The sequence below is a fragment of the Trichinella spiralis genome, assembly GCF_000181795.1.
Source record: "Trichinella spiralis strain ISS 195 chromosome Unknown Scfld4, whole genome shotgun sequence".
Lineage (NCBI taxonomy): Eukaryota > Metazoa > Nematoda > Enoplea > Trichinellida > Trichinellidae > Trichinella > Trichinella spiralis.
This window is the reverse complement of record NW_003526943.1, coordinates 8,775,737-8,802,449: the sequence shown is the minus strand read 5'-3', so window position 1 is coordinate 8,802,449 and position 26,713 is coordinate 8,775,737. Positions and strand designations below refer to the sequence as shown.

Sequence of the window (26,713 nt, the reverse complement as noted above, 5' to 3'; positions counted from 1 at the left end):
CTGCATGGAATATATTAATCTTTAAAAACAATACAAAAATCAAAACATTCAAATGCATATTTTAAGAAGTAAATTATTAAATATGTATGTGTATAATATTAATGGAAAAACTTACCGTATAGCTGTTTACAAATTTTAAAAATTTACACATTTTTGGCAAAATTTCGATAATAATTTTATAAACTTAAAATTAATTTCGTTCACCTTTTGCATTACATGCGTTATAATGTTCATAATAAATACTTTATTACACGCACAACTGATGGTTGAAATTATTTCTGATAAGAATCAACCTATAAAAAGTAAAACAGTCTATTTATTTTATATTTTTGCAAAACTATTTCTGTTTCCAATTTTGTCACTTTAATCAACACCTCCATTACCATATAACTTAATTGAATTATGACATTTTATTTAAAGTCGGGACTTTATTTTTGATATCTGTATTTTATTAATTTTACAATATTTAAAAATATTCATGAAAATCATTCATTCTTAATATTAATAAACTGACAACGAAAAACTCCATGGGAATAATGTAACTAATTTGCCGCAGAACTTGAAACTTCAAAAAGAATGAAAAAACGGTCTAACTGAAATATAAAAATATTAAAAATTCAAGCTTTTCCAAAAAAAATAAATAATTAATGAAATTCTAACAAATGCGCAGTATTGAAAATTAAATGAAAGCATTGTTATTTGAAATATTCCATTGGATAAAAATCAATTACTGCTTCCTCAGAATTCAAGTGTTTTACATTCAAGTTTTGGATCTAAAATTAGCTCTGCTTGAAAATCTATTTTGATGAGCAGTAGTAGGAAAATCATCTGGCATAAAAATGAATGGATTGAAAAATAATGCAGTTCTGCAATCAATCATTTATCACATCATTTTCTGCATTTAAACGAATATTTATTTGTTTTTCTTTAATCATCTGTAAAATGAAGAATGTTTATCATTTTACTTACCAAAATTGTTGGGAACAATTTTAAATACGTTTCAGAATTCTAATTAGTCGCTTAATCTGGTATTTGTATTGATGATTGTAATTTATACTGGTTCCAAATGAATTCAAAAAAAAATATTTTGACATGCCTCATTAATAATTATTCGAAAATGCTGCTTTGAAATAGCAACTAGAAAAACAGCAGAAAAAGTTTCAAAATTAAAATGTCTGCTTTTTGTTAGTGTAGAAAGGCAACTATCAAATATAACAAGTTGTATAGTCACATCATAAAAATTATAAAATAAAAAATAAATATTGTAACTTGAAATTCTTTTTACTGTCCCCAATTATAAACATAAAAAGTTTGTATTAAGAGTAAACAGATGTCAAAAGTTGTTAAAGTTTGACATTCAAAAATATCTTCACTGATGATGTGCACATATGTAAAAGTGATGATGAAGAAACAGATTAAAAAATCATAACATTCTGCTTCATTTCAATAAAAAATGAATCATGCATTGAAGTTTATCTTTTGATGTCAATACTGATACGATATCTATGAGTACAATCAGTTATGTAATGTATCAGTTGGAAAAAAGTAATTTTTGCAAAAGTGAATTTCTTCTGAAGATAAATAAATAATTCTTTTACTTTGATCATTCATATAAATATTATCTTAATAAACAACTTCAGTACAAGATATATACGTGCATATGCAAATGTAAAATGAATAAATAAAGAATGTTGAATGGAATAAAATTTTACAATCGAATTGTCATTGATTATTAAAATTAATAATTTAACAACTTTCACGAAGCATGAGCTGAATTATTAACAATAGTTTGAAAGCCAACAGAAAATGATCAAATAATTTTACATAAAAGAAAGAGAAAAAAGGTAAAACGAAAATTTTTTCTACATTATTGAATGTTAAATTTCTAGATCAGAATTGTTGAAATTAATAAATTTATAAAAATTTACCTGACAAAAATTTGTTAAAATAAAACGATGATCTGGCTGGATCAATCAAGCAGTTTTCATTGTTGTTTGTGATAAGGAAAATTGGAACCAATTGATTAAAAATCTATAAGCAAAAACAAACAAACAAAGCTAAAATATTTCTGAAATTGCTGAATAGATAAATCATTGTGCAATTCTTCAATTTTTCAAATTCAGAATACAAATGAGAAGTAGTGAAATTCCACAATAAACAAACAAACAAACAAACAAAGCGTGAAAACAAACAAAATTTTAAAAGTTAAACATAAGCTACTGTTGTTTGTTATTATTCTTGGAAAAAGCAACAACAAAAGTAGAAGCAGTGAACAAAAAACACATTTAAAATAAAAAATCATGCCTAGCTGCACAATAGCACGCTTCTCGCGTTGTCGAGTGCAGAATTTGAGTGGGGAAACACAGCCGAGTTGGAAAATCAATGCTTATCATCATCAGCTTGAACGTCAGAAACAGCTTTTCACGAAACAACCTATCGCAACCTCGCCTGGGCCAACAATGAAGCAGAATTGGAGAAACCGTGAAGTCTATGATATTAAATAAAATTGATAGATGTCTAACACGTAAAAAATATACCTTTCTTTAATGTTAAACAAATATTTTTTTATCTTTAAATTATGCAACATGATAAGCTTAAGAAGTGAAAAGAACAATTACCTGACAGCTAATATAATTCATTGCATTTCAAATGTCACTTCAATAATTTCAAATTGATCAACTTTTAATAATAAATCAAATACAAGGTTTAATAAAGAAAGAAAAAGATCCTTTTTCAGTTAATTAGCAAAATTCTTTTTATTCAAGAAATAGTTACTCAATTATGTCAGTTAATAATTTACTCCATTTTATATATAGAAATAATAGACTCTTCACGTAAAAATATGTAAATTTATATTATATTTTGTGAAATTTACTTGAAATTTACATCAGTCATTTACAAACATTATTTTATTGAATTTTTGATTCTTTAATCACTCATTCATAATAATTGTTCTCTATCTTAATTGATGCTATTTTTACTCGTTATTAAGATAAAACTTATCTAATATTGACCATATTCTTCAAAAATAACTTACTCAAAAACTATATGAATTCATTAAAATTTAATTCAGATGCAATTTTGAAATTTAGATGTGCCACAAATTAAAATGATAAGAAAAATCACATGGCATTTATATTTCATTGACATTTATGCAACAAGTGAGTATGTGCTATACATATGGTTTGCACAAACAAATGTAAATTTGGTTATTCTTCTTCAAAATGCCCAGTTGGTTCATTGAATAATGGTTCAAGTAAATTCAATTTCAATTCAACGAACATTCATCAATCTGACTTATTTGTGTAAAAATGTGTTTACGCATTTTTGTTCATATTCTATTATTAAATATTCAAACGTATCCATTCTTTTGTAGTTTGAGGTTTTGTTTAACAAATATACACTCACAAATAGTTGATTTTATTGTTATAATAAACATATGGTAGTTAATTCAAAAATACAATATTATTACAAGAACCCAACGTTTATAATATTTTTAGAAGTTTTTTAAAATTAATATTAAGCTTCATTTTAAAATAAAACTTAGTCTATAAGTAAAATATTATACTTTTTCAAAATTTTCATACTTATAATTAAATTTCATTTATTGTTCTGAATTCATTATTGGATTAGCAGTTGAAATGAATCACTTAATTGATGAAAGAATAGGCGTCATATTTATGCTGTTTTCCAGTTTATATATTTAAAATTTTTTAATTAATAAATAAAATACTAAAGTGCATGGTCATTAGACATTGTTAAATGAGTTTAATGAAAAAATAAGTTTTATTTGAATAGACATTAACGTGCATTATATGAATTCTTATTAAATGTTAAACATTTCCATTTTATGATATTTTTTGTATCTTTTCAATTTTATTAAACAAAAATTCAATAAATAAATGTACAACAAAAATGTAAAATATGAACATTGTTTTTTACAAAACAAAATGATGCAGCGGGCAACGTTTCATGATTCATTTCATTTGTAATGGATATTAGGCACAAACTGTTGAAAAGCATCTTTTTTATCAAATATCGTTGCGTATATTAGCCAACTGTTTGAAAAAAAGGGCACATAATGCAGCAACAAGAAAAATGACTCCAAAACCAAATAACGCACTCATTATGGTACCATCGACACAAATTTTGTCGTTGTCATAATTTTCCCAGTCTGCAATTAAAAAAAAATTTTTTTTAAGTATGAAGAAATGTTATTCTATTTGAAAATGAAATTAAAACGTTACCAATAATTTCATCCAACTTTACTTCACTTTCGAGATTTCCATCGGATATGATTTTCAAAATGTTCGATTGGACATAATTTTGATTGTTGACTGCGTTGGATGTTGATGTGGTTGATCGCTTTTTGGGTGATTTCAATTTTGAATTGCATTTTCTCTGAAATGTTGAATGCAAAATGAAAAATCAACAAAAATAAATACATCAAATCGTCGTAACATTTATCAGTTTACCTCAGGGCACTGATGAGCACAAACGGAGCAGTCGCACTGGAAGCGAACCGTCGCCGTTTCAGGCCATTTGAAAGTAATAAATTCGGAATAAAGTGAATTGCCCATTTTTTTCCAATTTGGAAAAATCTCTTCTTCAACAGCACACCCATCTTCATCTGTCAGAGCGAACGATTCCCCAGTTTCCATATTGATTACAACGCAGTTTGTGCCGTATAGTTCATAATTGCCTGCATAAATATGTGCAGACTTGTTATTTATACTCATTAAAATGCAACTTCCAAGTTTCAAGCTTAATTAGTTTGTCAAACTACCACAACTTACCAGAAGATTCAGCTCTCAGTTTCATTTGAAGCTTTTGTCCAACGGTTGCTTCCGTGATCGCCTTTCCTGTATTTGCATCCACAACATCTAGAATGCATTTACTTCCAACTGATTTTTCCACATAAGATGCACTTGAATTGAGTGTTCTGAAAGCAGGAACAATTTTACGTAGGGTTGTATGATGAGGCAATAAATGTCTCAATTTACTCGACGCTGACTGATTCGTGTACTTCTCTTTCTGCCGACGGATAAGTGCATACAAGCTTATAAGCTTCATCGCCGGTGGTAATAAATGAAGGATGTTTTTGGATTACCATTATAACTGAGTAAGTATCCTAGAAAAATATACATTTATTTATTTATAATTTAAGAACAAAATTTATTTATAAAAATATATGGCTAACAAAATAAGCCCTGAAAAAATAAAGGCATTAGATGAGCATTACCTCTGCTTCCTTTTTAAAATCACATTTTTCAAAGCGTGCGGTAAATTTAAAACTATTATTAATCTTTTTCGGCAACGTTTGACTGCAATCAGGATTTTCACTTTGAGATTTTACGTATACTTTTCCATATAAATCACTTCTATTAGTCATCTGCAGCGTAATTCCATTTTTCTCACATATGGCTAAAATTAAACATTTAAATTAATGCGTTTCTTCCATTAAAATCAGTATCCTGAATTTACTTACTATCAATATAATTCAAATTAGAAACTTTAATTTCTCGAGTGCATACTCGAACACCATCTCCAGCATACCCATCGGGACACTGACACACATAGCTGCCGATAGTATTCACACAAGTGGCCAAGTGATGACATTTGCTGATCCTCAGCATGCATTCATTTAGATCTGAAAATTTATTTCATTTGCTTTAAATCGTATCTATCTTTATCTAATTTTCATACCATAGCATTCTTTTCCGTCCCCTGTAAATCCACGAGAACAACGGCATTCTGGCAAACCACTCATGTTAATTCTGCATTCTGCATTTGGTCCGCATTTCACCGAATCACATAGATTTTCTATAAAATTCAATTATAAACTATAAAATCCCCATAATTACTGTATTATTCTATTAATAGTAATGATTGTAATATAATTTGTTACACTGCTTTAAAATGCATGTCAAGTATAATTTTGATTATAAAAAATGTTTTTTTATTTTAGTCTGAGAATTAAAATAAAAAGAACAAAATAGAAAAAATTTACCAGATTCCTCTTCCTTTTTCTCTTGTAATGTTGACGTTTCTTTGGATCCATTTTCCTTTTCTTTGTTTGGCTCAGTTGTTGATTTGATTAAATCACCTGAAACATTTAAATCATAAAAATTTAAGAAATAAGCAAAAATTAAAACATTACATTGACGTCCATTTCCAGTATATCCTTTATTGCAAATGCACACCATTTTTGTACCAAAAGAGATGCAAGTTGCGTGGATACCGCAAACTTTAGCATCGTCATCGCACCTTATATTTGCATTGTTGTAACAGAGAGTACCATTACCTTCAAATCCTTGTTTACACTGACACTTATTATCTTCACACACTGCATTGAAGTCGCAATTTTCACATTCATTTTTTTGTGATGATGTATCCGATTTACTTTCATTACAAGTTTTTCCATTACCGATGAATCCAGACTGACAGACGCAACGTCGACTAATACACTGGGCATTTGCTGAACAAAGAGATGGATTTATTATGCAATCTTCTTTGTCAGCGCTGCAATGCATTCCATCGCCTAAGTAGCCTTCACGGCAAACACATTTGTCAGAAATGCATTCAGCGTTGACGTCACATAAGTCTTTATTAGATGAACATGTCGTTGCTTGGTTTGAAGGAGCACAACTAATACCATTTCCAACATATCCAGCTTTGCATTTGCATCTTCTTAATACGCAAATTGCATTTGGTGAGCAGATGCCTTTGTTTTTCAGACAATCGTTGGGATCATCCATGCAAGAAAAGCCATTTCCAATGAATCCTTTTTTGCAAATGCAAATCCCTTTTCTACACACTGCATTTGTGTGGCAAATTGACGGATCAATTCGACAATCATTTTTTTCGTTTATTATGACCAAGTTTGTTTTATTGCACAAATTGGTCGATCCAACTTTGCAAACGCATCTTCCATAATAGCACTGAGCTTCAGTAGGGCACACAGAAGGATTTATTGTGCAATTTTTGTAAAATGGAACTGGATTCGGAAAGCAAGTAATTCCATCTCCGGAAAATTCTAAATGTTACGTACTAATTTTTAAAATTAAATCATATAATAATACATGAGTTAATAGTTTTTGATTTTAAAAGCTTTTACATCCACAGAGTAATTTAATACGTTTAGAAAATAGGTTGTTTTATTTAAAATGAAAGTAACTTACCTGGAATGCATTCACATCGACGATCAATGCATCTTGCAAACTGATGACATAAACTAACATTATTATGACAATCTTGAGGATCTGGATAACATTTTAAGCCATCTCCAATATAGCCAGCAGAACAAGTGCATTTTCCATTAATACAAGTTGCATTTGGATCACAAAGCATTCTGTTTGAGCTGCAGTTGTTCGGATCAGGAACACAAGCATTGTTATCCAAAATAAAGCCTTGTTTGCAAGCGCATCTGTTATTTCTGCAGTATGCATTCGGTCCGCACGAAGGGCGCAAAATTGAACAATAACGACTGACTAAATCATGATTAATATAAATAAAGTGAAAATTTTAGCCCAGCAATTTTACATTTGCTTTCATCATTTGGATTTGAGCATGAATAACTTCCTACTGTATTTTGACAACGTAGAGGGGGAACGCAGTTGTCCAAATGTAAAGCGCATTCATTTATATCTAAATTGGTTATTGATATACAACTTTTGTAATGGAATTTTTTAATGAAAGAAAAAGCTTCTATTATACTCGAACAAAACTAACGTGAATGAATATCTTCACAAGTAAGACAACAATCGTATTTATTTATATTTATGTTTCAAAATAAAAAAGCATCATGTATAATGAAAGCATTGTGGCATACCTTTGCAAATATAACCATTTCCTTCAAAACCCGTATTACATTGACAAACTTTATTTATGCAGCTTGCTGATTCATGGCAAATTGTAGGATCAAGTGAGCAGTCTTCTTCTTGAGCTAAAATAAGTATTTCAATTTATCAGTAATATAAACGGAACAGTTCGAATCTTTACAAAAATTGTCTAATAATTTAACTGCAATTTATATTTAAAGTTAATCCCAGCTGCAATTAATTATTATACATAAAATCATAAATAGTTGTATTATTTAAGTTTTTCTAATTTAGAAAATCAATGAATATTTACAACTGAATTTACAGGATGTTTTATATAAATGTTTATTATAAAGTTAACTTTCACATAAGCTAACTACATGTATATACAATCATAAGTTAATTTGCTTTCAAGGTATGTCATTTTCTACCTTAAGCATTTTATGTTACAGAAGCTATTTAAAAATTAAAAAATTTCAGTAGGAACTATGCTTCAATTATTCAATAATATAAAATTATAAATTTAAATTATAAATGCGGCAATGTTAAAAGTCTGAAAGAGCAGTTGAAAAATTAACATTATGAAAGCTATCGTAATTAAATATGAAACTTTTAATGAAATATAATCACAAATTAAAAATAATGAAAAATTAAAAAATAATAAATAATAAATAGCTTATTATTAATTTTAAAAAATTCAATATTTTTACGCATGTAAATATTTAATTCATCTTTTTATATTTAAATATTTAATTCACTTTAATAAATGCATTTAACTATTATTACAAATAATGTGCAGAGTTTTAAAGCAAAAAGCAAAAAATGCACCCACTAACCACTTTGCGATGGGCAACAAAACCCATGTATGCAGGTGTAACCGGCAGTGCAAGTTTGGCCGTTCTCTTCTAGTGAGCATCGCGTTGTGAGTGGTTTGTGACCGCGTGGGCATAATGCTTTAAAATAAGCGTGTAAAGCGTTAAAGCATATATAAATATGTGTGTGTATAATAATAAAGTTATGGTTATAGTGAAGCAAATGAAGCAAATAAAAGCGGTGCACTTACGTGAACAAAAAGTGCCATTTCCAGCGTAACCTGGCTTACAGATGCATTTGTAACTACCTATTGTGTTCACGCAAGTTGCTAGCGGTGAGCATATTTTATCAGAATAAATACATTCATCCACATCTATAATGTGCTGATATAAAAGTCTTTTGCTTTAAAAAAATTTCCTTCTGAAAATACCTTCACAGTGGTATCCATCACCTTGAAATCCTGCATCGCAGGCACAAACGAATTCATCAGAAAAATTCGCTTTTAAGCATTTAGCGTGATAGTGACAATAACTCTCATTTAAGAGACATTTTTTTTCAAAATAATCCACAGCTGGCCTTACATATTCAGATTCTGTTCCATCAATTGTTTCTTCACTTTCCATTCTAATAGAACTATCAACTTGTGCTGTAGTTAAAGATTTATCATTTTCATCTCCAATATTTTTCTTATTTTCTAATATAGATGTACTATCAGTTGATTGAATACTTTCAGTTGCACCCTCAGTTTGTTCATAATCTAAATCTGGTCTCTCTGTGCTGGCTGTATTCAACTCAGATATCAATTCAGAAGTAATTTCCGCTGTGTTAGGTGATACAGATGAAAGTAAATCTATGCTTATTTCACCTGAGCCACTTCCTAGGCCAGATCCAAAATTTTGGTCTGTTAAGTCATTTGTTACTTTATCTCCAGAATTAAATTCTTCAAAATTCAGCGATGAAGAAGAAATTTCAGTATCAAATGTGATATACACCGTGTCTGTATGATATTCTAAAAGAGCTTTGTATTTAAATTATTTCAATTCAAATATTATGGAATAACTTTTTAAATTTTATTGGAATTATTGATAACAGTATATAAGCTTCAATTTAGTTAGCAATCTGAACGTATTTATTCTTTTAATAAACTTCCCTAAACTTTTTCAAAGCTAATCAATACACTTGAATCATATATGTTGCAAAGTCTTAGAGCATATGTAAGGACTAATGAAATTTGCACGGTTAAAATATATTTTCTAACAGCAATTTAGCTTAACTTAGCCGCAAAGTGTGTGTTAGTACAACTACTGAGAAATTTGAAATTATGCGCATGCATTTGAAGCGTGTAAATAAAAGCAGTGCTAATTTTAAATTACTTATTTTTAATCACTGATAATTAAAATAAAATAATATTAATTTACAGTATACTGACATTATATGGAAAATTTTTTAAATTAAATTATTAAGCGATTAATTATTTAACATGAAGAAACTTACGCGGTATCGGTGTAGTCTTAACATCTGGTAAAGGAACAACTGTAATTTGTTGACTACTTGATCCTTGAAGGAATATTGAAATATAAATTTTAGTTTCTTTTTAATTTTGCTTACCTGCAGAAATTTTTTTATTTAAAGTTGATCCTTTTTGAACAGGAGCATAGATGATTATACCTAAAATTACATGAAAATTTTGCTTTTAAAAACTGAGTAAAATGCAATGAAGTAAAAATACAATGAAATGTAATTTAAAGTTTAATTTTAGACATTAAATATAAAATGAAAGAAGCGTTGTCAACTTTAACAATCTCAGCATCAGTATTTACCCAAGCATTGAGAAACTGAAGCTGTATCATTGCAGCACACATATGACCCTGGTAAATTTACGCACCAATTTTTTTCTGGACATATGGTTGAGAATAAGCTGCATTCATCAATATCTAAAATATGTATTATAGGCCACTTTTGTAACATTTTACTTATTTTAAAATATACAAAAAATGTTTATAAAGGCAAGCATTAATTTGAACATTAAGCAAACATTTAAACATTTATTTTTTGACAAAAAAGTAAACCCCAAAATACTTACCAATGCACTCCAAATTTTCATTTAAATGAAAGCCCTGCTGACATTTACAATGGTGATCTATACACTTGGAATTGCTTCTACATTCGTTGTCACTTTTGCAAATAATGTGTTTTGTTTTTAAGCATTCTTCTTTTGATTTCTCAGAATCACAGCATGTAAATCCACCATCCAGATTTATGCAATTCGTTTCAGAAGGACATATATATTTATCTTTAGCGCACTCATTTATATCTTTAAATATGAATAATAGAGATATTAATAAACTGCAAGACCTTTTCACCTTACCTTTGCAATGGATGCCATTTCCTTCATATCCAGTGGTACAAGCACATTTGTCAACTTGAGATAAGCAAACTGCTCTATCATGACAAACGGATGCATTTTTGACACAACTTTCATTAACTAAACATGCATCTATAACATTACTTGCAATTTATTAATTTTCTAATCAAGCAATACCAATTTCGTCGATTTTAGAAGTTGATTTTGATTGCCCTGCACTAATTTGATCAATGCATTTGTAACTTCCAATCAGATTAATACAACTCTGGTCAGGAGAGCATGCATTGCTGGTTTTGCATTCATTTATATCTAAATAATAAGATACTTAAAAATTGAATAAAACATTTCAGTTTTACCATGACAAACTCCATTTATTTTTTCAAAACCTATTTCACACGGTCGACTTTCACATCGAAACGACCCGTCAGTATTTATGCACTGTTCCAAAGAGGTACAGTTATGCGTTTTATCTTCACATTCATCAATATCTAAAATTAATATCTTTATTCTTCATACGCTTTTAAAAATCAGTAAAATAAACTTCTTTGAATAAATTCGCTAAGTTTCTAGTAAAACTCTGGGTTGTGTAAGATGATAAATACTTAAAAAAACTGAAATTTATGAAGCAGTGCACTGCAAGTGTTTTGCATTGAAGGTTGGTGCATTACAATGTAAAAAATAAATTCTTTTAATTGAAAATTATGGAATTGTATTTAATCGCTCTTTCTAAAAGTAAACAGTTTGAATAAAGGCCAGAGGTAGTTTACCTTCACACATTCCACCTAAGCCATTTTTTGATTTGTAGCCAGTTGCACAATCACAAAAATAACTGCCTGGTATGTTGTGACATACGGAATTTTCAGGGCATAGAGGTTGCTTGGAAGGAAGTTCACATTCATTAATATCTTAATTTAAAAAAGACGTTATGTACATATATGTATTATTTAATTATATAACATATATGTTGCATTTTACCTGTGCAATTGTATCCATCTCCTTCAAATCCATCTAAACAAGAGCAACCGAATACACCAGTAGCATTGGTACATTGTGCCAAAAAATGGCAAGGTCTGCTTGCACATTCATTTGGTTCTTAAAAATTAAATAACAAAAGTATAAGAAATTAAATATTAAAATTGACAGTAATTTTATGAATAAAAGGAAGGAATGAGTTTTCTTTAAGAAATTTACCAATAATCTACTACTGAAATAAGTTTAATGTTAAAATTTTATTAAATTTCAAACATTGAATATCTGTTAAATTTCGAAAATTATTTTACAAAGTCTATGAATTTGGCTATAAAGTGCACCTTGTATTGTGCAATATTTTCCACTGTATCCATTGTCGCAGAAACATCGAGCTTTCTGTCCAACTTTAAGGCAAGCTCCATGTGGCCCACATTTAGGCAAGCATTCATTACCTGAAAGTATTAAAATTTGTATTATCATGAAGAAAAAGGTTTTTTGATGCTATTCTATCAACTAATCTGATCAGTAATGTAGTTTTACAATAAATCTTCTTTTTTATGGAATCTTCTTTTTTACGATACAAAATATTCTGTAAATAAATTTGAAATAATCAACGTTTGAAATTAACAGAAAAGTGTGAATGAACTTGCAGTGTAGTGCAATAAAACGAGCTTCCATCTAATCAACAACGGCTTTGTTTGAATAAATTGAAAATAATGTCATGGCTGTGTTGGTTATTTTAATGTTAAAAAATAGCAATTTTTGAATCAAGTTGTAAAATATTTTAAATTGATTGTTTTTTATTAAGTTTCTATTTCTATTATAGTATATTCTATTATAGTATAATTATGTAAATAGATTAAAAAATTTCTTGTGCATCAAAAATTTGAATTTAAAAATTAACCATGCAATTGTGCATTGTGAATTCCGCGATTGACTTACTGCAAAAGGTGAATTGATCTTCTTTGATAACTGCATCATTGAAACACTGTGCACGACCATTGCAAAGGCCGGAGATTGGAAATATTGCCAGCTGTTGATCATTTTCTGAACTCTGGCAGACCACAAGTGAAAGATCGAAATTGATTATGGATGTTGATTTGTGGTGAAGAACTTCTTTCGCGCCGCTGGAAGATTGCCATCTATCGCATTCAATTATTTCCAGAAACGATAAATACAGCTGCAAAACGAAAGCTACTAACAAATGTTTGAAAATATGAATATGCAAATTTAAATTCTTACAACAACGAGGAAAGAATACACAGTATACGGCTGGTGGAAGAGAAGCATCGTTTTTGCAGTTCAACGTGATCTGAGATGCAGAAGTGAGCAGAATGCAGGCGATCCAAGAAGACAGTCACGTTTTCTTAGAAAACAGTAAACCAGTCGTTGATTAAAGGTTATTAATGGCAGGTCAGCGTGTTAAACGCTGTTCGACCTTTGTAAGGAAGGCCATTGAACACTGAATATAATCTGGTTGATGCAAACAAAAGGGAAAACAAAATTGCACTGCTTCTTTATAAACCTTTTTTTGAATTTTAATTATTCAAAAACTTCACTTCATGCTGAAGGACATACCGCCCCTTATGCTGATTCAGCCAAAAACGTGAGACAAGAAAAAAACACATCCGAGCATCATCAACTTGGAAGACGATTTTTATTTCACCGACTTAACACGTGATACTGTTATTTGTTCTTTTTTCTTTTTGATTATTTACACTTCAAATTATAGATCAAAATTTCATGTTAAAAACGTGAGGCTTAATAATCCAATGCAAAAGTACAGTTTGCAAATCATTGAAGAAATTGGTGCAAACAATTCAATATACAAACCAGCCTAAGCATTTAAAACTGTGGATAGTTGAAATAATGGACAGTCACGTTTTCAATTATTTCACACTTTGGTTATATGAATGCTAAATTCTTTTCAAAATTTTATAATTTATACAACAGATGAATTGTAAACAGCAAATAATCTTGCATAATTCCATTTTAATGATATATGATATTTTAGTAAAAAATTTAAATATATTACAATCACTTGAACTAATAAACGAAACTGTAATGTAATTAGCCATCGATGGTACAAATTTTGTAAAAAATTCTTTCAACTATTTTTAATGCATGAAAATTATTTATCCCTTTTCATGAAATATGACCATTCATATGTTTAATAAGATTTAATAAGCTTAAATGTTCATGTTCCCAATTTATGCATGATCTTTTTTCATTTGACAGTAAAATGTTCCGGAATAGGTTTAAGGTTATTTTTTGTTTGAGTGGTTTACATTATGAATATGAAATTGTATCATGAATCTTACTGGCATTTGAATTCAGAAGGGACAAATATAATTACTCTGCAATGCACATATAAATTCAGTTCGCGCAATACGAAACATAATGTACTTTAAAAAATATTTTGAATAGTCAAATTATGAATTCAAGTTAAATATTTATTTACGTCTTAGTTATTATATTTATTTCTTAATTTAAAATGCGATATGCTTTGTCTCTTTTCTAATTTCATCAATATTATTTCAGACTGATAATTCTGTTATATATTGTAGATTACAGGTAATATAAGAGATGTTATAAGAATATAAGAAAATTCATAGATGCTATATATAAGAAAATCAAAATCTTCTTTTGATAAAACCAAAATGTAATATACGTATGTTTTTCATAAAAATATAAAAATAACACTGTCAAAATCTGCTTTTTCAGTAAGTCCCAATTTGGAATTGTGACAGTTACAGATATAATATATAAATCTTAACCATAAATAGATTTATAGTTTGGGCATTTGTTGAACAATGATACAGCATCCTTATAAGAAAAATCTCTATTTTGCATTCCATTATATTGTTCATATATATCATGCAAATGAGGCCTCTAGCACAAATTCAAATTAAAAAAAGGGTTACACATCAGAAAGGAAAAAAGTTTAACGCAGCCTATTTGACCAACTGCGAATCTATTTTATTTGTTAGTTTGACAGACATATCTGTATGCATATGTGTATTTTTATATTAAGTGACTGATAAGCATATGTCAAAAAATGGCATTATTTTTCAATACGATTAAACATGGATCATTGAGATAAATAATATAATTAAAATTCCCACAATATTTTTGTAAACCCTGATTATCACATTATAAAGATTACTGTTCGCATTGAAATTAAAAATTATGCTACAAGAGAAAAGCAGAAAATATATAATAAAGTATACAAAAAGTAATAAAGGCGCTGTAAATTTTAAATAAAACAGAAAGTCGAAATTAAATTACTTAGAGTTTTTTCATTTCATTTTTAAAAGTAGCTCATTGACCTTAATGAGTAACCTGACTAGGCAGCTTTTTGAAAATTATTTTCTTTTTTCTGATCGTTTAATATTCAATGTGTTATCTTGTGTTTCAGGTCAGAAATTCAGAAATGAAAAATTTTATGTTATCATTTTTGATGAAATTATATTCATTTTGTTTTAACAGTAAAACGATATTCTTTATAGAATTTGTGATGCATTAAATAAATTTGAAGATGAATATAAATAACAAATCTTACAGTCAACAATGGATTTTTGGAAAAGAATTGGTTATTCAGGTGTAGTTATTTCAAAGCACTTAGAGGTTGATTCTACAATTTTTTGGAAATTTTAATTCCATTGTATAATTATATTATTGTAACTTTTTATTTAATTTAATGTAAACTTATGGAAATGTTTTAAAATGTTGTACATTTTTTCTAGTTTTCACTTTAAGGTTTCTGTTTAGTGACAGAAATGTTGATAAATTATTAAAGATAAAAAATTAAGTGTAAGAAATTTGGAAATAAATATGAATTTCATTAAATCTTTATCACTCTTCATAATAAAACTTTATCAGTGCTTAATCAATCAGAAAATTTGTCGTAGAATATCGTGCCATATATAGGAAATAGGACCATAGATTAGAATTATAGGAAAAAAATAAAATTAAATGAAATGGAAAACCGATTAACAGTAAAAGAAAGTGAATCACTATCAGTATTCATAGAAATGTTTTAAACTGCAATTATGATGTCTTTTTCATACTAATTTTTACATTATTCACCAACTCTGCACATGCTGTTTCACTTATCATGTGCAAAGGTCTTCTTCTGTTGCATTTCTACATAATGCATAAAGAAGCCTTTTTCTAATTTTATTCCTGATTTATAAGAATTTTATCAAATGATTTATTATGATCATGTTCAAGGTTTTAATTTGAATCTAAGCAATTGTATTTTGTATTGACAAGATAAAAGTCGTCACTTGAAGACGGATACCGTCCGTTCAAAAATAATCTGTACATTTTGTAACTGCTAATTTTTGAAAGAGAATCAACTTTGTTCGGTGGGCTACTATCAGAGTTTTCAAAAGTGCTGAAAAAATAAAATTATTCAATAATAATGATTGATTTTTCTTCACACGCTTACCTCTGATCTGAACAAGATTTAGTGACATTTTTGATATCAGACTTCTCATTTTGAAGAAATTGATTGCAGAGCTCTTGGACAATGTTCAATTGATGCAGCATTGCTAGTTGAAAATTTTTAAAATTTTCCACAGCTTCATTGTTAAGCTTTTTTCCTTGAACACGTATTTCTTCATGTCCTTTGACAACATCTTGCCAATCATGATACATTTTTTGCAATATTGCATATTGCTTTGACAGTTCACGTCCGTCATTGTTTAAATTTCGACCACTGTCCGAAAATAGCAATCTGTTGTTAATATTAAATAAATCTTTTTTTATATCATCCTTGTTTGCAAATTTTAGCTCCGCATCAATTGAATTTACACTTTTAGCTCTTAACAAAGGATTGATAGGAGTTGGATTAACGAGTTGAGTTTTAAAGCATCTAGAATTTGAGAAAAATAAATTTCGTTCCTTTTTTTCACTTGGAAATGTGGAAAACATCTTTTTTCTCGCATTTTCACCGTAAAAGTTTGAACCTTGAGGTGTATTCAACAAATCTACGTGCACGTTTTCCGCGGAAGGAAATTTAACATTTTTCTCTTGAAAATCGGACAAATTTGCATTCAATTGTACTTGTGCGTCACTTTTGTAGCCATATCGAATTAATTTAACGTAATCATCAGAAATTTGATTGGAATAATATTCGTCTTCGAAATTTGTTACCGGCATTCGTGGATACTGTTCCTTTTTCCGGTCAACTAATGCAATATTTGTCACCGGTGACAAGGGTTTTTTATTCACAACCGTTTCTTTTGTTGCTTAATAAAATAAAACTGTTTAACGTAATTTTCAAATAAAATCGATTACCATATTTGTTTAAAGAATATTTCCATCTTGGGGTGGTGGCAGATTTTGTAGAATCACAGGCAGAAAGATGCAGATAATTATTCAGTGGTTTCAAATCATTTTGAAGATTTTTAAATTTATTTTGAAAATAGATTTGATCTAAATTTATTATTTATATATATTTATTATTGAATGAAAAGCACTTACTTCTGCTGGTCATCTTTTTTCATCTGCTTTTGATTACTGTATTGATTGTGTAATAATTGATTCTTTCTGTGAATTTCAGTTTTTTTCCTACACCACTAATGATAAGGTGTTTGCTTTGCAAACAAAGTGAAACGTAGATTAACGTAAATTTTCAGTTCTTCCTCGATTGCATGACACTTTTATTGGCGAAATTCAGCTGACACATCTTTGCTAAACAAAAGAATTTAAACTTTTAGAATGTTTCATTTAAATTTTAAAAACACTTTTCATTTTTGGAGAAAAGCAAGCTCTGTACAGTGAAGGAAACAAAAACTGAGAAGCGAAATGAATTAATTCAATTATTAATCATATGAGAAGTGAAAGTTTTAAAAATATTTTCACATTTTCATTTGAAACAGGCAAAATGTGCAATCAGAATATTCATAAAAATGATAAAACAAACGAATGTGTATTCTTTCACCTTCTTTAGAAAAATCTCGGATAAATTTCGTAATAGCTTTTTATTGTTTTTTTATTTTATTCATACCATCAAAACATCTTGTTTTTTTATTAAAATTTTCATATGAAACGAGAGGTTTTTCTGAAAAAAGCCTTAAAAAATAATTATCATATGGATGAAAAATTTTTTGAAACGCATTTTTTCATTTATAATATTTCAGTTCCACAAATGAAAAAAATGGCTACTATTTAGAAGAAATAACTTTTTGCTTTACAGTTTACTGATATTCTCATAGTTACTCTTTCGAACATTGCAAACAATACAAATATATTGCATTTTTTTCTTTTGAATCTCGTTTTCTTTTTCAATTTTAAAACGTATTAATTATAATTATCTTTTTTATGAAAATCAACGACCAAAACCAAGCACTGACTGCACTTTAGTTCAGTTTTCATCTTTTCATTGTAATTTAATTTAATCTAATCTAATCTAATTTAATCGAATCGAATCTAATCTAATCTAATCTAATCGGATCAATGTTATAGCAGTAATGAATAATTTACAGTTAAAGGATAACAACAACAATAACATCTTTTTTCTCGCATTATGATTTATGATTTATTTATGATAGATAATGAACATTTAATTCTTAAAATTCAAACATACCTGAATCCAATAAAGAATGTTTGATACAGAAAATCGCTGTGGCTTTAAATAATAATAACAAAAAATTACAAGATATAATTTGACATTCTTTTTGAGAAGAAAATAATGCGAAAGTACAACTTACAGGTGGGGAATATAATTAAAAAATTTTTATTTTTCACAGCAACATCCAAACAGATGATTGAATGATGATTACGTTGCAATTGCACTGCCTTCTCAATGACGGCTAATTTGTAAACAGGTGCTGAAGTTATCTGGTGGAGTGAAGCTGAAATTTTGATTCTCTTAAAATGTACACAAAAGCATTCAATTAATACTGCTGACGTTTGTTTGCTTGTAGCAAAAGCTGAAGAATTCACAAATTCCATCAACAAACAGAACCCATTAAATCAAAACTGGTAAACATGAAAAAAGCATAAAACAAAATCATGATTCACGAATTTATTCATCAAAAGAAAAAAGCAGAAGAAAAAAAACATAATTGAATTGATTTATATCCAGGCAAATTTAAAATTTTCTCTTGAACTTATATTAACGGATGCATAATTTTCAGCAGTAATTCAGCAGTCAGCAGGAGCATAATTCATGCATATGGTTCAGTTGCTATAAACGGAAACTTGAAAAATCTTAAACTGCCCAATTGCATTTTAAAACTTTACTGCACCCATATATACATGTTTAAAAAATTAATAGATTAAAATTACCATTTTAACTGCATTTTTCATTTCACAAGTGAAAAATCTTTTTCAACCAGTTGAAACCTTGGAACAATATTCGATATTAATTATAATGTTGGCATAGTTCTTCAGAAGTATTTCTAAAAATCAATTTCATGGAAAATTATTTTGAATTAATAAAATGCAAATGTAAAATTTATTATAATTCCTTCAAATGCTCGATTTTTCTTCTAAAAAAAGCAAAAGAATATTAAACTTGTCAAATAGCAATGCAATTAATTTTAACAATAAACATTGGCAAATATTAAAACGACAAAACTCACAACTCGGCGTTTCCTGTTTTATTTTTCTGTGCGTTATATGAAAATAATTTCGAATTACTTCGTATATTCCGCTATAAACCGTAATTATTTGCTATTAATATTTTCAAAACAGTTATCATTGCAGGAAGTGGAATTCTTCTGAAAAGCCAATTTCAGAAATTTAATATTACATTCAATTTATCATCAAACCAATGATGGCAGAAGATTTGAATAAATTTCTGTAACGTTAATGAAAACAGTTAAATATGATAACAAAATTGAGAAAAAATATTGAAAAAGTGAATAAAGAAAATTCGTTAGATATTAAATGTAAGGTGGCATTTTAAATGAAGAAATTACAAAAAAAATAAATCAGATTCAATATAAATATAAAAATTGAAACAATAAAATATTTGTAAACAATAAATTTTCCTTGAGATTGGTATCATTGTATTAGCTAAATTAGTTTGTTCGTGAATTCTTTTTTAATTATCATACTGTAATACAGTCATTCTGTCATTCATGATAGTAGAGATATATTGAAGTTTTAATTTTTTGTATTTCTTTTAACTTTGCCGGCAATTTTTTAAGTGCACATGGGCAACAATGCCCTGTGCAACTGGCTGCAGGAACTTCAAGATACACAATATATAGTTCGGGTAAATGCGGAAAATCTCCGGAAGTATCGTTCACAAAATAATTTAACATCATCTGAAATTGAACCTTTCTTACGCGAACGTGAGGTAATTTTATTTCTTTTTTATCATTAGAATTTACTGATATGTGTGTGCAGTTTAAAATTATAAATGACATATTCACAATTCAAGATATGATCATAAATATTATATTTAAATTTGTTAGCAATCAGTTTTTATATAATTCTCACTGAACGTGTTGTTAAATGGTTAAAGTTTTAATTGATTAAAATAAATTTTGTATCGTGACAACTGATTTTTAAATTAATATAATTTAGATGTATCAATTCTTATTATATTTATTAGACTTGATTTTTTGTGCATTCTAAATATTTCAAACTTTTACTTTTCAAATGAAAAATCCACTCCCATGCATAGAAAGAAACAAAGTTAGCATTGGAAATAAATTTTCATTGTCAGTTTTATGTTCAAAAATTAGATTTGTTGAGCTGTTTTAGGAGGATGAAATTCACGTCCAATGCATGTTTTGTAAAATCGTTGAAACAATTTTTTAACGTTACAAGTGTACATGCAACGTATTTTCAGTTTTTATTGAATTTATTATTTTGTTAAAGAAGCTAAAAATTGAATTTTAATGAATACTTTTGTTTCGTTAGTTCATGGTAAACAAAATGATCATGTATCTACAAGAAAAAAAATATCAAATCCAAATTATTTTATAGTTAGTTTTGATGCGGTTGTTAATCTGTTTTTGATCCTTTTGGTATGATGAATTCTACAAGTATTGTCGACTGTGATTTTTTATTTCTTAAATATTGTTTTTTTTGTCAAAATCGAATGTACACATTGAATTTTGTCGACATTAAGCAGTGGTAATGTTTTATTTGAATTTTGAGAGTGAACTGAATATGCCAAGTAGTATCTTGAAATTTCCTTTTGATTAATTATACTTTTTTTGCATTAGTGATTAATTAATTGTTGTTGTTTTTTGATCTACTAAAAAGGCTGTCAGATTTGTAATAAAATAAATGAAAATTTTATTCACTATTTCTGCAAATGTAATTCCTTTTTTAATGCGGTCAGTTTTTGGGTTTGTATAAGGGGGTTTGATTTTCCATATGTTTTTGTTTTCACCTCGTAAAGCGTATTCAACAACAAATTATTTCGATAAATATATAAATATTTTTTGGTAGGGAAAGTGATGTCAAATGTTGGAAAGTTTTTGATTTATCTTCAGGTATCGTAATGATTGACTCAAATGAACAATCACGTTATGATAAATGTTTAATTTGATTTGTATTTGTTACTGTAAAAGCGATTATGATGTGAAGTGAAAGTTGAATATGCATACGATGTCGGTTAACGGTAACTCCTCGTTAGCGTGAACTTTGAAAGCTTGGGATAATGATTTTTTGATTCGTTTTGTTTAAAACAGTTCAGTGATAAAAGTATGTTCAGAATGTGATTAGCGATTTAACAAACGAATGAAATGTCGTTTGATGATTGAATTGATTTTATTTAGGGGAAATTGTTGAAGTTGATCAGTCGGATTTTGTATTTGAAATTGAAAGTCAATTCGGCTGGCAAAGAGGCATGCAAGTTGGATTCTTCCGCAGAGGTGCATCTATGGCTGGAGATTGTCAATTTGCGACCCCAATATATCGAAGTAATTGATCGAGATTGTGCATCACTGGACGAGTGTTTCGAAATGCACAAAGTTGATCTTGTTGTTCTGTAATTATTCTTAGAGCTTGTTGGAAGATTTGAAAAGCTTGGACGAGCTGTTGAGTCGAGACGATGACAGTCTGAACGCGCTTTGCGATGCTTGCAACGTGACTGGCGAAGATCGTCGACGCTTCATCAAGGCGACTCAGAATTTGCGATGGTACACGAACCGTTGGATTGGTCAAGGCGCCGAACCCAAGGACGAACTGCCCGACGCCGAACTCGCATGGATCGGCTACGACCGTTCCGACGGTCAGATTGGGCCGGCGGGCGTTGGCCGTGCCATGTCGCCGCGTCGGCTCCGCCCTGTGGATGCGGACCGCGACCAGGAGCGCGACAGTGACGAGACGGGTCGTCGACCGTCGGCGCCGGGCAAATTGGGCGTCAGTTTGCCCGCAAGTCCAACGCCCACTTTGTCGACCCTGGAGTGGAATGGTGGAAGTGGTGCCACGTTGCCGGTTCCGTCGACGTCGAATCGAACCTACGAAAACAGACCACCACCGGTCAAGCCGTCGAGCACGCCACCGCCCAGTTTGAGATGGGCAACGGCCGGTTCGGCAGCGGTCGCCGGTGGCTCAGCCCAAGTGACCATGATTCGCAGCCGTTCGCACGAGTCGAATTTGCCCAAGAAAATTATCCGATCCGCGAAAATTGCCGAACGCGTCACCAATTTGGGCGTTGGTACCGGTGATGTGGATGTTGGTATCTTTGACGGTGGCGGCGGTAATAGCAGCAGCGGGGGCGGGGCCAATCCGGTGGTCAGCGGCGCCGGCACCGGCTACGGCTACGGCGTTCGTTCCGGTTCTTTGTACCACTGCGCGGTCAAATCCAAGTCGAGCTCCGTGCTCAACTGTTGCAGTACTAGTACAAACTGTTGTGAACAGCATCAACTCCAACACTGTAACAGTGGTGGAAACGCGACGTTGGCTTTGTCACCGGATAGTGGTTGCGAATCGTGTTATGCGAGTAATATGCATAATTTATTTATTTATTTTCAAATATGTTCAAGCGAAATGCGTCTTTAAAAAAAAATAATTCAATTTAAGCGGTCCAAATACCTCCACGGTCACCTCGGACTAACGTGCGAATGTTGCACAACATAAGCCATCGTTTTGTTCGCATGTGGAAGCCGTCCATGTCCCATTGTCATGTTTGTTTGAAGCCGCTGGGTTTGACTGGTGAAAAATGTTCCGATTGCAAGTGAGTGATGTGGAAAAATTTTTTGTTTTAATTGATTCATTAATTTTTATTTGATTTGCAGGATGAAAATTCACAACCAGTGCAAGGATAAAATTGGCCCCACTTGTGGTCTTACTACGAAACGCATGCGACAAATTTACGAATTGTTAGTTTTGGGCAACGAAGGTGAAAAGACAGTTGTTTACTTTTTTTTCAAATTTGAATATTATTGTTGTTGTTATTGTTGTTGTTTATTCAGGTAGCTGGGATTCGAACGGTGAGGAGAAGCGTTCTCCACGTTTGATGCAATCGGGGCAGATGTCGGGCAGTTTTTTGAACGCTTATCCGGATCGTTTCGATTCGGCCAGTTCAAGCAGCTGCAACAGTTCAGCACCGTCCACACCAGCTCCAGTAGTGAACAGCGTCATTTATTCTCCAGGACTTGCTGCTCATCAACGACCAACATTTTCTTTCACCGGTAATTTTTCTGCATACCTCTTATTATTATTACATTTAACTTTTTTTTTAAATTCAAATGAAGAATTTACACCGGATGTTCCACTGATCAATATTGATTCGCAGTCTTGGTAAGCACTATTTTGCTTGGTTTGCTTTTTTTTCAAAATTTTTATCCCAAAATGTGCATAATATACGCCAATGATTTGTTATCTCATTTTTTGCAGTAATAATTTGAGCTAATTTTGCAAGTGTAAATTGTAGCTATTTTTTTTCTATGATTGAAGAAGAAGCGTTGTTATTTCATTGAATTTGAAAATCATTGTTGAATACTGATTAAATTGAAGTGTTGTCGTCAGAGGGAGAGAGAGAGAGAGAATTGAAAACCAAGAGATTATAGATTTTGACTGTAATTTGGAGAAACCAATTTTCTCCCACTTCGAATAGGGGTTTTATTTGTTAATCGACATTTTTGATTGGTTTTTTAAGGCTTTTTTTCAAGCAGATCATTCATTTTTTAGTGATTTTTTAATGAGAATGGTGGATAATTTTTCTCATGTGTTATTTATTGATGATTGTTTTTTTTCTCATAGATTAGTTGGTTTTTTTAGCTGCAAAATTGCATCTGAGCAGAAGATTTCACTTTGCCATTGAAATAGTTATTACATTTTGCAAAAAAAGAGAAAATTTCGCAATATTTTATTTTTAATAAGTACAATGCATATTTTGTTTTTGTTTTGATGCAGTGTTGATTCTCAAAATTCGTTGAAAAATGAAAGTGAAACGAGCACTTTGGTTTCTAGTTCGGATGGAAATTTGCTTGAAATGGTAATTATTAAATTGTATTGTTACTTGAAAAATTGTTGAATTGAATTTCGTTTCATTTTCAGGGATCCGAGTCGCATTTTTCAAACGAAGACAATTTTGTCGGTAGTACTGGAAGTGCGGATGAAGTGTACGGTAGTCATCAGTGGCGACGTAATGTTTGGTAAAAGTTATTTTAATTTTTTTAAATAATTATTCACTTTTGTCTTTATTTCATAAAATAATTTCCATTTTATGGAGAGAATTATTTTCTGTTTTACTTTGTGTTTGAATTGTTCTTTATCCATTAGGTCTGTGAACACAATTCGTGGTGGTTCGACGTCTTGGCGAGAATGGACAATTCCCATAGAAGAGATATCTTTCAAAAAGGATTCTCTGATTGGAAGGGGCAGATTTGGCGACGTGCACGCCGCCTACTGGCATCAAGATGTGGCTGTGAAATTGTTGAACATGGACCACGTGGCCAACGAGCGCCAATTGGAAACGTTCAAACTGGAGGTGCTGCTTGGTGATTGACGTTGTGATGACGTTTTTGAAAATTCAATTATTATTCTGAATTTGCATTTTTCACGCGCGCAGGTATCGACATTTCGCAACACGCGCCACGAAAATCTTGTCCTCTTCTTGGGCTGTTGTTTGAAGCCTCCCAGTTTGGGCATTGTGATGAACCTGTGCAAAGGGCGCACTTTGCACACTTTGCTCCACCTCCGACGGGAACGTATGGAAACTTGTCGAATAGTGAACATTGCAACGCAAATTTCGCAGGTTGAAAATTCATTGTGAACGTTCACTTTTTATTCATATAATTCGTCTATTATTTTCAATATTCATTCATACATCCATACATACATGGGGTATTGCTGTTTTCAGGGAATGTCCTATTTGCACGGTAAGAAGATAGTCCACAAAGATTTACGCACGAAGAATATTTTCATCGAAAATAACAACAAAGTGGTCATCACTGATTTTGGTCTATTTTCTATTCATCGTCTGCTCAAATTTCAAACCGAAACTGGGTAATATGACTGGATGATGGAGGGAAATTTTTTGATTTCTTTTCAATAAATTTCTGCCATGCTTTTACAGTTACAAATTCCTTTGTGTTCCCAAGCACTTGTTGGGCTATTTGTCGCCGGAAATAATGCGCAACTTGCTGTTGTTCAACGAAAATGGCAACGAAGTCGAAGAACTACCCTTCTCAACTGGCAGTGATGTTTACGCTTTGGGGTATGTATAATATCTACTGTACATATCTGTCAATCTATTCATCTGTGCATGTATATTCTTTTATACGAACTAAATTGTTTGCAATTCAACCTTTATCTAGCAATTTCATTACGTGAAATTTATATTATTGATTTGAATATTGTTGAATGAGTTTTTGTTTTTTTTTCTTTTTATGCATATTTTAATCATTAAACTTTGTTCAGAACTGTATGGTATGAGCTTATAACTGGTGAATATCCGTTCAAAAGAAGCGCACCGGAAACAATAATCTGGCAAGTGGGTAAAGGAATCAAGCCGGCGTTGAACAATTTGCAACTTGCAAAAGAGATGAAAGTAAAAAAGGAAAAACTTTGTTAAATTAATCTGTGCATGTGTGTAATTTTAATTAATTAATTAATTTATTATAAAAGGAAATTTGCATGTTATGCTGGAAATTTCGACCGAACGAGAGGCCTGATTTCAACGCACTTTTGAAAATGTTCGACAAGCTGCCCAGGAAGCGGCTAGTACGAAGCCCCAGCTACCCGTCGCATGTTTCTCGCAGCGCCGAATCGTTGTTTTAACGAAAGCAAGCAATAAACAAACAAACAAACAAACAGATGAAACAGCAACAACAATAGGAATTTATTTACTTTTTTGCTCTACGCAATATTTTTTATCTGTATGAAGAAGAAAACAAATTGCTCACTTGTTTCTCACAGTATATATATATATATATATACTGGTCATTTATCTATTTTATTTTTCGTCTTTGTCATCATCATCGTATGTTTTTTTTTCTTCTGCTTGCCTTTGTTTTCTTTTTCTTAATTTTTTAACATTCACGTTGAACAATATTTGTTGCATGACATGTTTATCATTATTATTATTATTATTGGCATTTTGTTTTGTTTGTTTTTTAATTTTCCAAATCATGAATGAAGAAGAAAACAAATAAATATTTCCCACATTATTTTAAAAAGCATTCATTCAATATCCCCATTTTATTGCTATTTTTCAATGTTTCTGTTTGCAAATTGTACAACTTTTTCACATGTCGCGTATGTGATGTCTACACTTTACGTCAAGTTTTTTGTTGCACAAGTTCCAATAATAAAATATTGA

The 26,713-nt window shown here is 30.3% G+C and overlaps 3 protein-coding genes across 3 annotated transcripts; 1 reads left to right on the top strand and 2 right to left on the bottom strand.

Moving 5' to 3' along the window:
- Nucleotides 1-4,031: 4,031 nt before the first annotated feature.
- Nucleotides 4,032-13,257, bottom strand: Tsp_02092 (putative calcium binding EGF domain protein). The gene is made up of 28 exons (XM_003377898.1): nucleotides 13,210-13,257; nucleotides 12,910-13,147; nucleotides 12,309-12,419; nucleotides 11,974-12,090; nucleotides 11,766-11,903; nucleotides 11,355-11,486; nucleotides 11,176-11,307; nucleotides 11,002-11,130; nucleotides 10,717-10,947; nucleotides 10,454-10,567; nucleotides 10,242-10,301; nucleotides 10,128-10,190; nucleotides 9,064-9,642; nucleotides 8,884-9,006; nucleotides 8,657-8,773; nucleotides 7,832-7,945; nucleotides 7,579-7,647; nucleotides 7,182-7,490; nucleotides 6,167-7,036; nucleotides 6,011-6,106; nucleotides 5,707-5,823; nucleotides 5,489-5,650; nucleotides 5,243-5,424; nucleotides 5,004-5,131; nucleotides 4,797-4,942; nucleotides 4,476-4,702; nucleotides 4,248-4,401; nucleotides 4,032-4,174 (listed from the first exon to the last, which is right to left on the bottom strand). Exons 1-28 carry the CDS (start codon nucleotides 13,255-13,257, stop codon nucleotides 4,032-4,034), a joined length of 5,049 nt encoding a protein of 1,682 aa, XP_003377946.1.
- A 2,946-nt stretch (nucleotides 13,258-16,203) lies between these two features.
- Nucleotides 16,204-17,470, bottom strand: Tsp_02093 (hypothetical protein). Its single transcript, XM_003377897.1, has 5 exons — nucleotides 17,458-17,470; nucleotides 17,272-17,409; nucleotides 16,904-17,222; nucleotides 16,421-16,846; nucleotides 16,204-16,366 (listed from the first exon to the last, which is right to left on the bottom strand). The coding sequence occupies exons 1-5, from the start codon at nucleotides 17,468-17,470 to the stop codon at nucleotides 16,204-16,206; spliced, it is 1,059 nt and encodes a 352-aa protein (XP_003377945.1).
- A 2,667-nt stretch (nucleotides 17,471-20,137) lies between these two features.
- Nucleotides 20,138-25,966, top strand: Tsp_02094 (putative phorbol esters/diacylglycerol binding domain protein). Its single transcript, XM_003377896.1, has 10 exons — nucleotides 20,138-20,284; nucleotides 21,720-21,895; nucleotides 21,948-22,624; nucleotides 22,969-23,122; nucleotides 23,184-23,287; nucleotides 23,361-23,688; nucleotides 24,448-24,517; nucleotides 24,673-24,890; nucleotides 25,469-25,609; nucleotides 25,813-25,966. Exons 1-10 carry the CDS (start codon nucleotides 20,138-20,140, stop codon nucleotides 25,964-25,966), a joined length of 2,169 nt encoding a protein of 722 aa, XP_003377944.1.
- The last annotated feature ends 747 nt before the right edge of the window (nucleotides 25,967-26,713 follow it).

What these genes read in the sequence shown, in the direction of transcription:
- Tsp_02094 (XM_003377896.1), top strand. Translation starts at nt 20,138, where the DNA reads ATGGGCAACAATGCCCTGTGCAACTGGCTGCAGGAACTTCAAGATACA. An exon ending in GATTGTGCATCACTGGACGA is followed by an intron (nt 21,896 to 21,947) that starts GTGTTTCGAAAT and finishes TTATTCTTAGAG; the next exon opens with CTTGTTGGAAGATTTGAAAA. An exon ending in CAAACTGGAGGTGCTGCTTG is followed by an intron (nt 24,891 to 25,468) that starts GTGATTGACGTT and finishes ATGCTTTTACAG; the next exon opens with TTACAAATTCCTTTGTGTTC.
- Tsp_02092 (XM_003377898.1), bottom strand. Translation starts at nt 13,257, where the DNA reads ATGCTTCTCTTCCACCAGCCGTATACTGTGTATTCTTTCCTCGTTGTT. An exon ending in AGATGGATACAATTGCACAG is followed by an intron (nt 11,904 to 11,973) that starts GTAAAATGCAAC and finishes TTTTAAATTAAG; the next exon opens with ATATTAATGAATGTGAACTT. An exon ending in ACTGAGAGCTGAATCTTCTG is followed by an intron (nt 4,703 to 4,796) that starts GTAAGTTGTGGT and finishes ATATTTATGCAG; the next exon opens with GCAATTATGAACTATACGGC.
- Tsp_02093 (XM_003377897.1), bottom strand. An exon ending in ATATTCTTTAAACAAATATG is followed by an intron (nt 17,223 to 17,271) that starts GTAATCGATTTT and finishes TATTTTATTAAG; the next exon opens with CAACAAAAGAAACGGTTGTG. An exon ending in AAATCTTGTTCAGATCAGAG is followed by an intron (nt 16,367 to 16,420) that starts GTAAGCGTGTGA and finishes TTATTTTTTCAG; the next exon opens with CACTTTTGAAAACTCTGATA.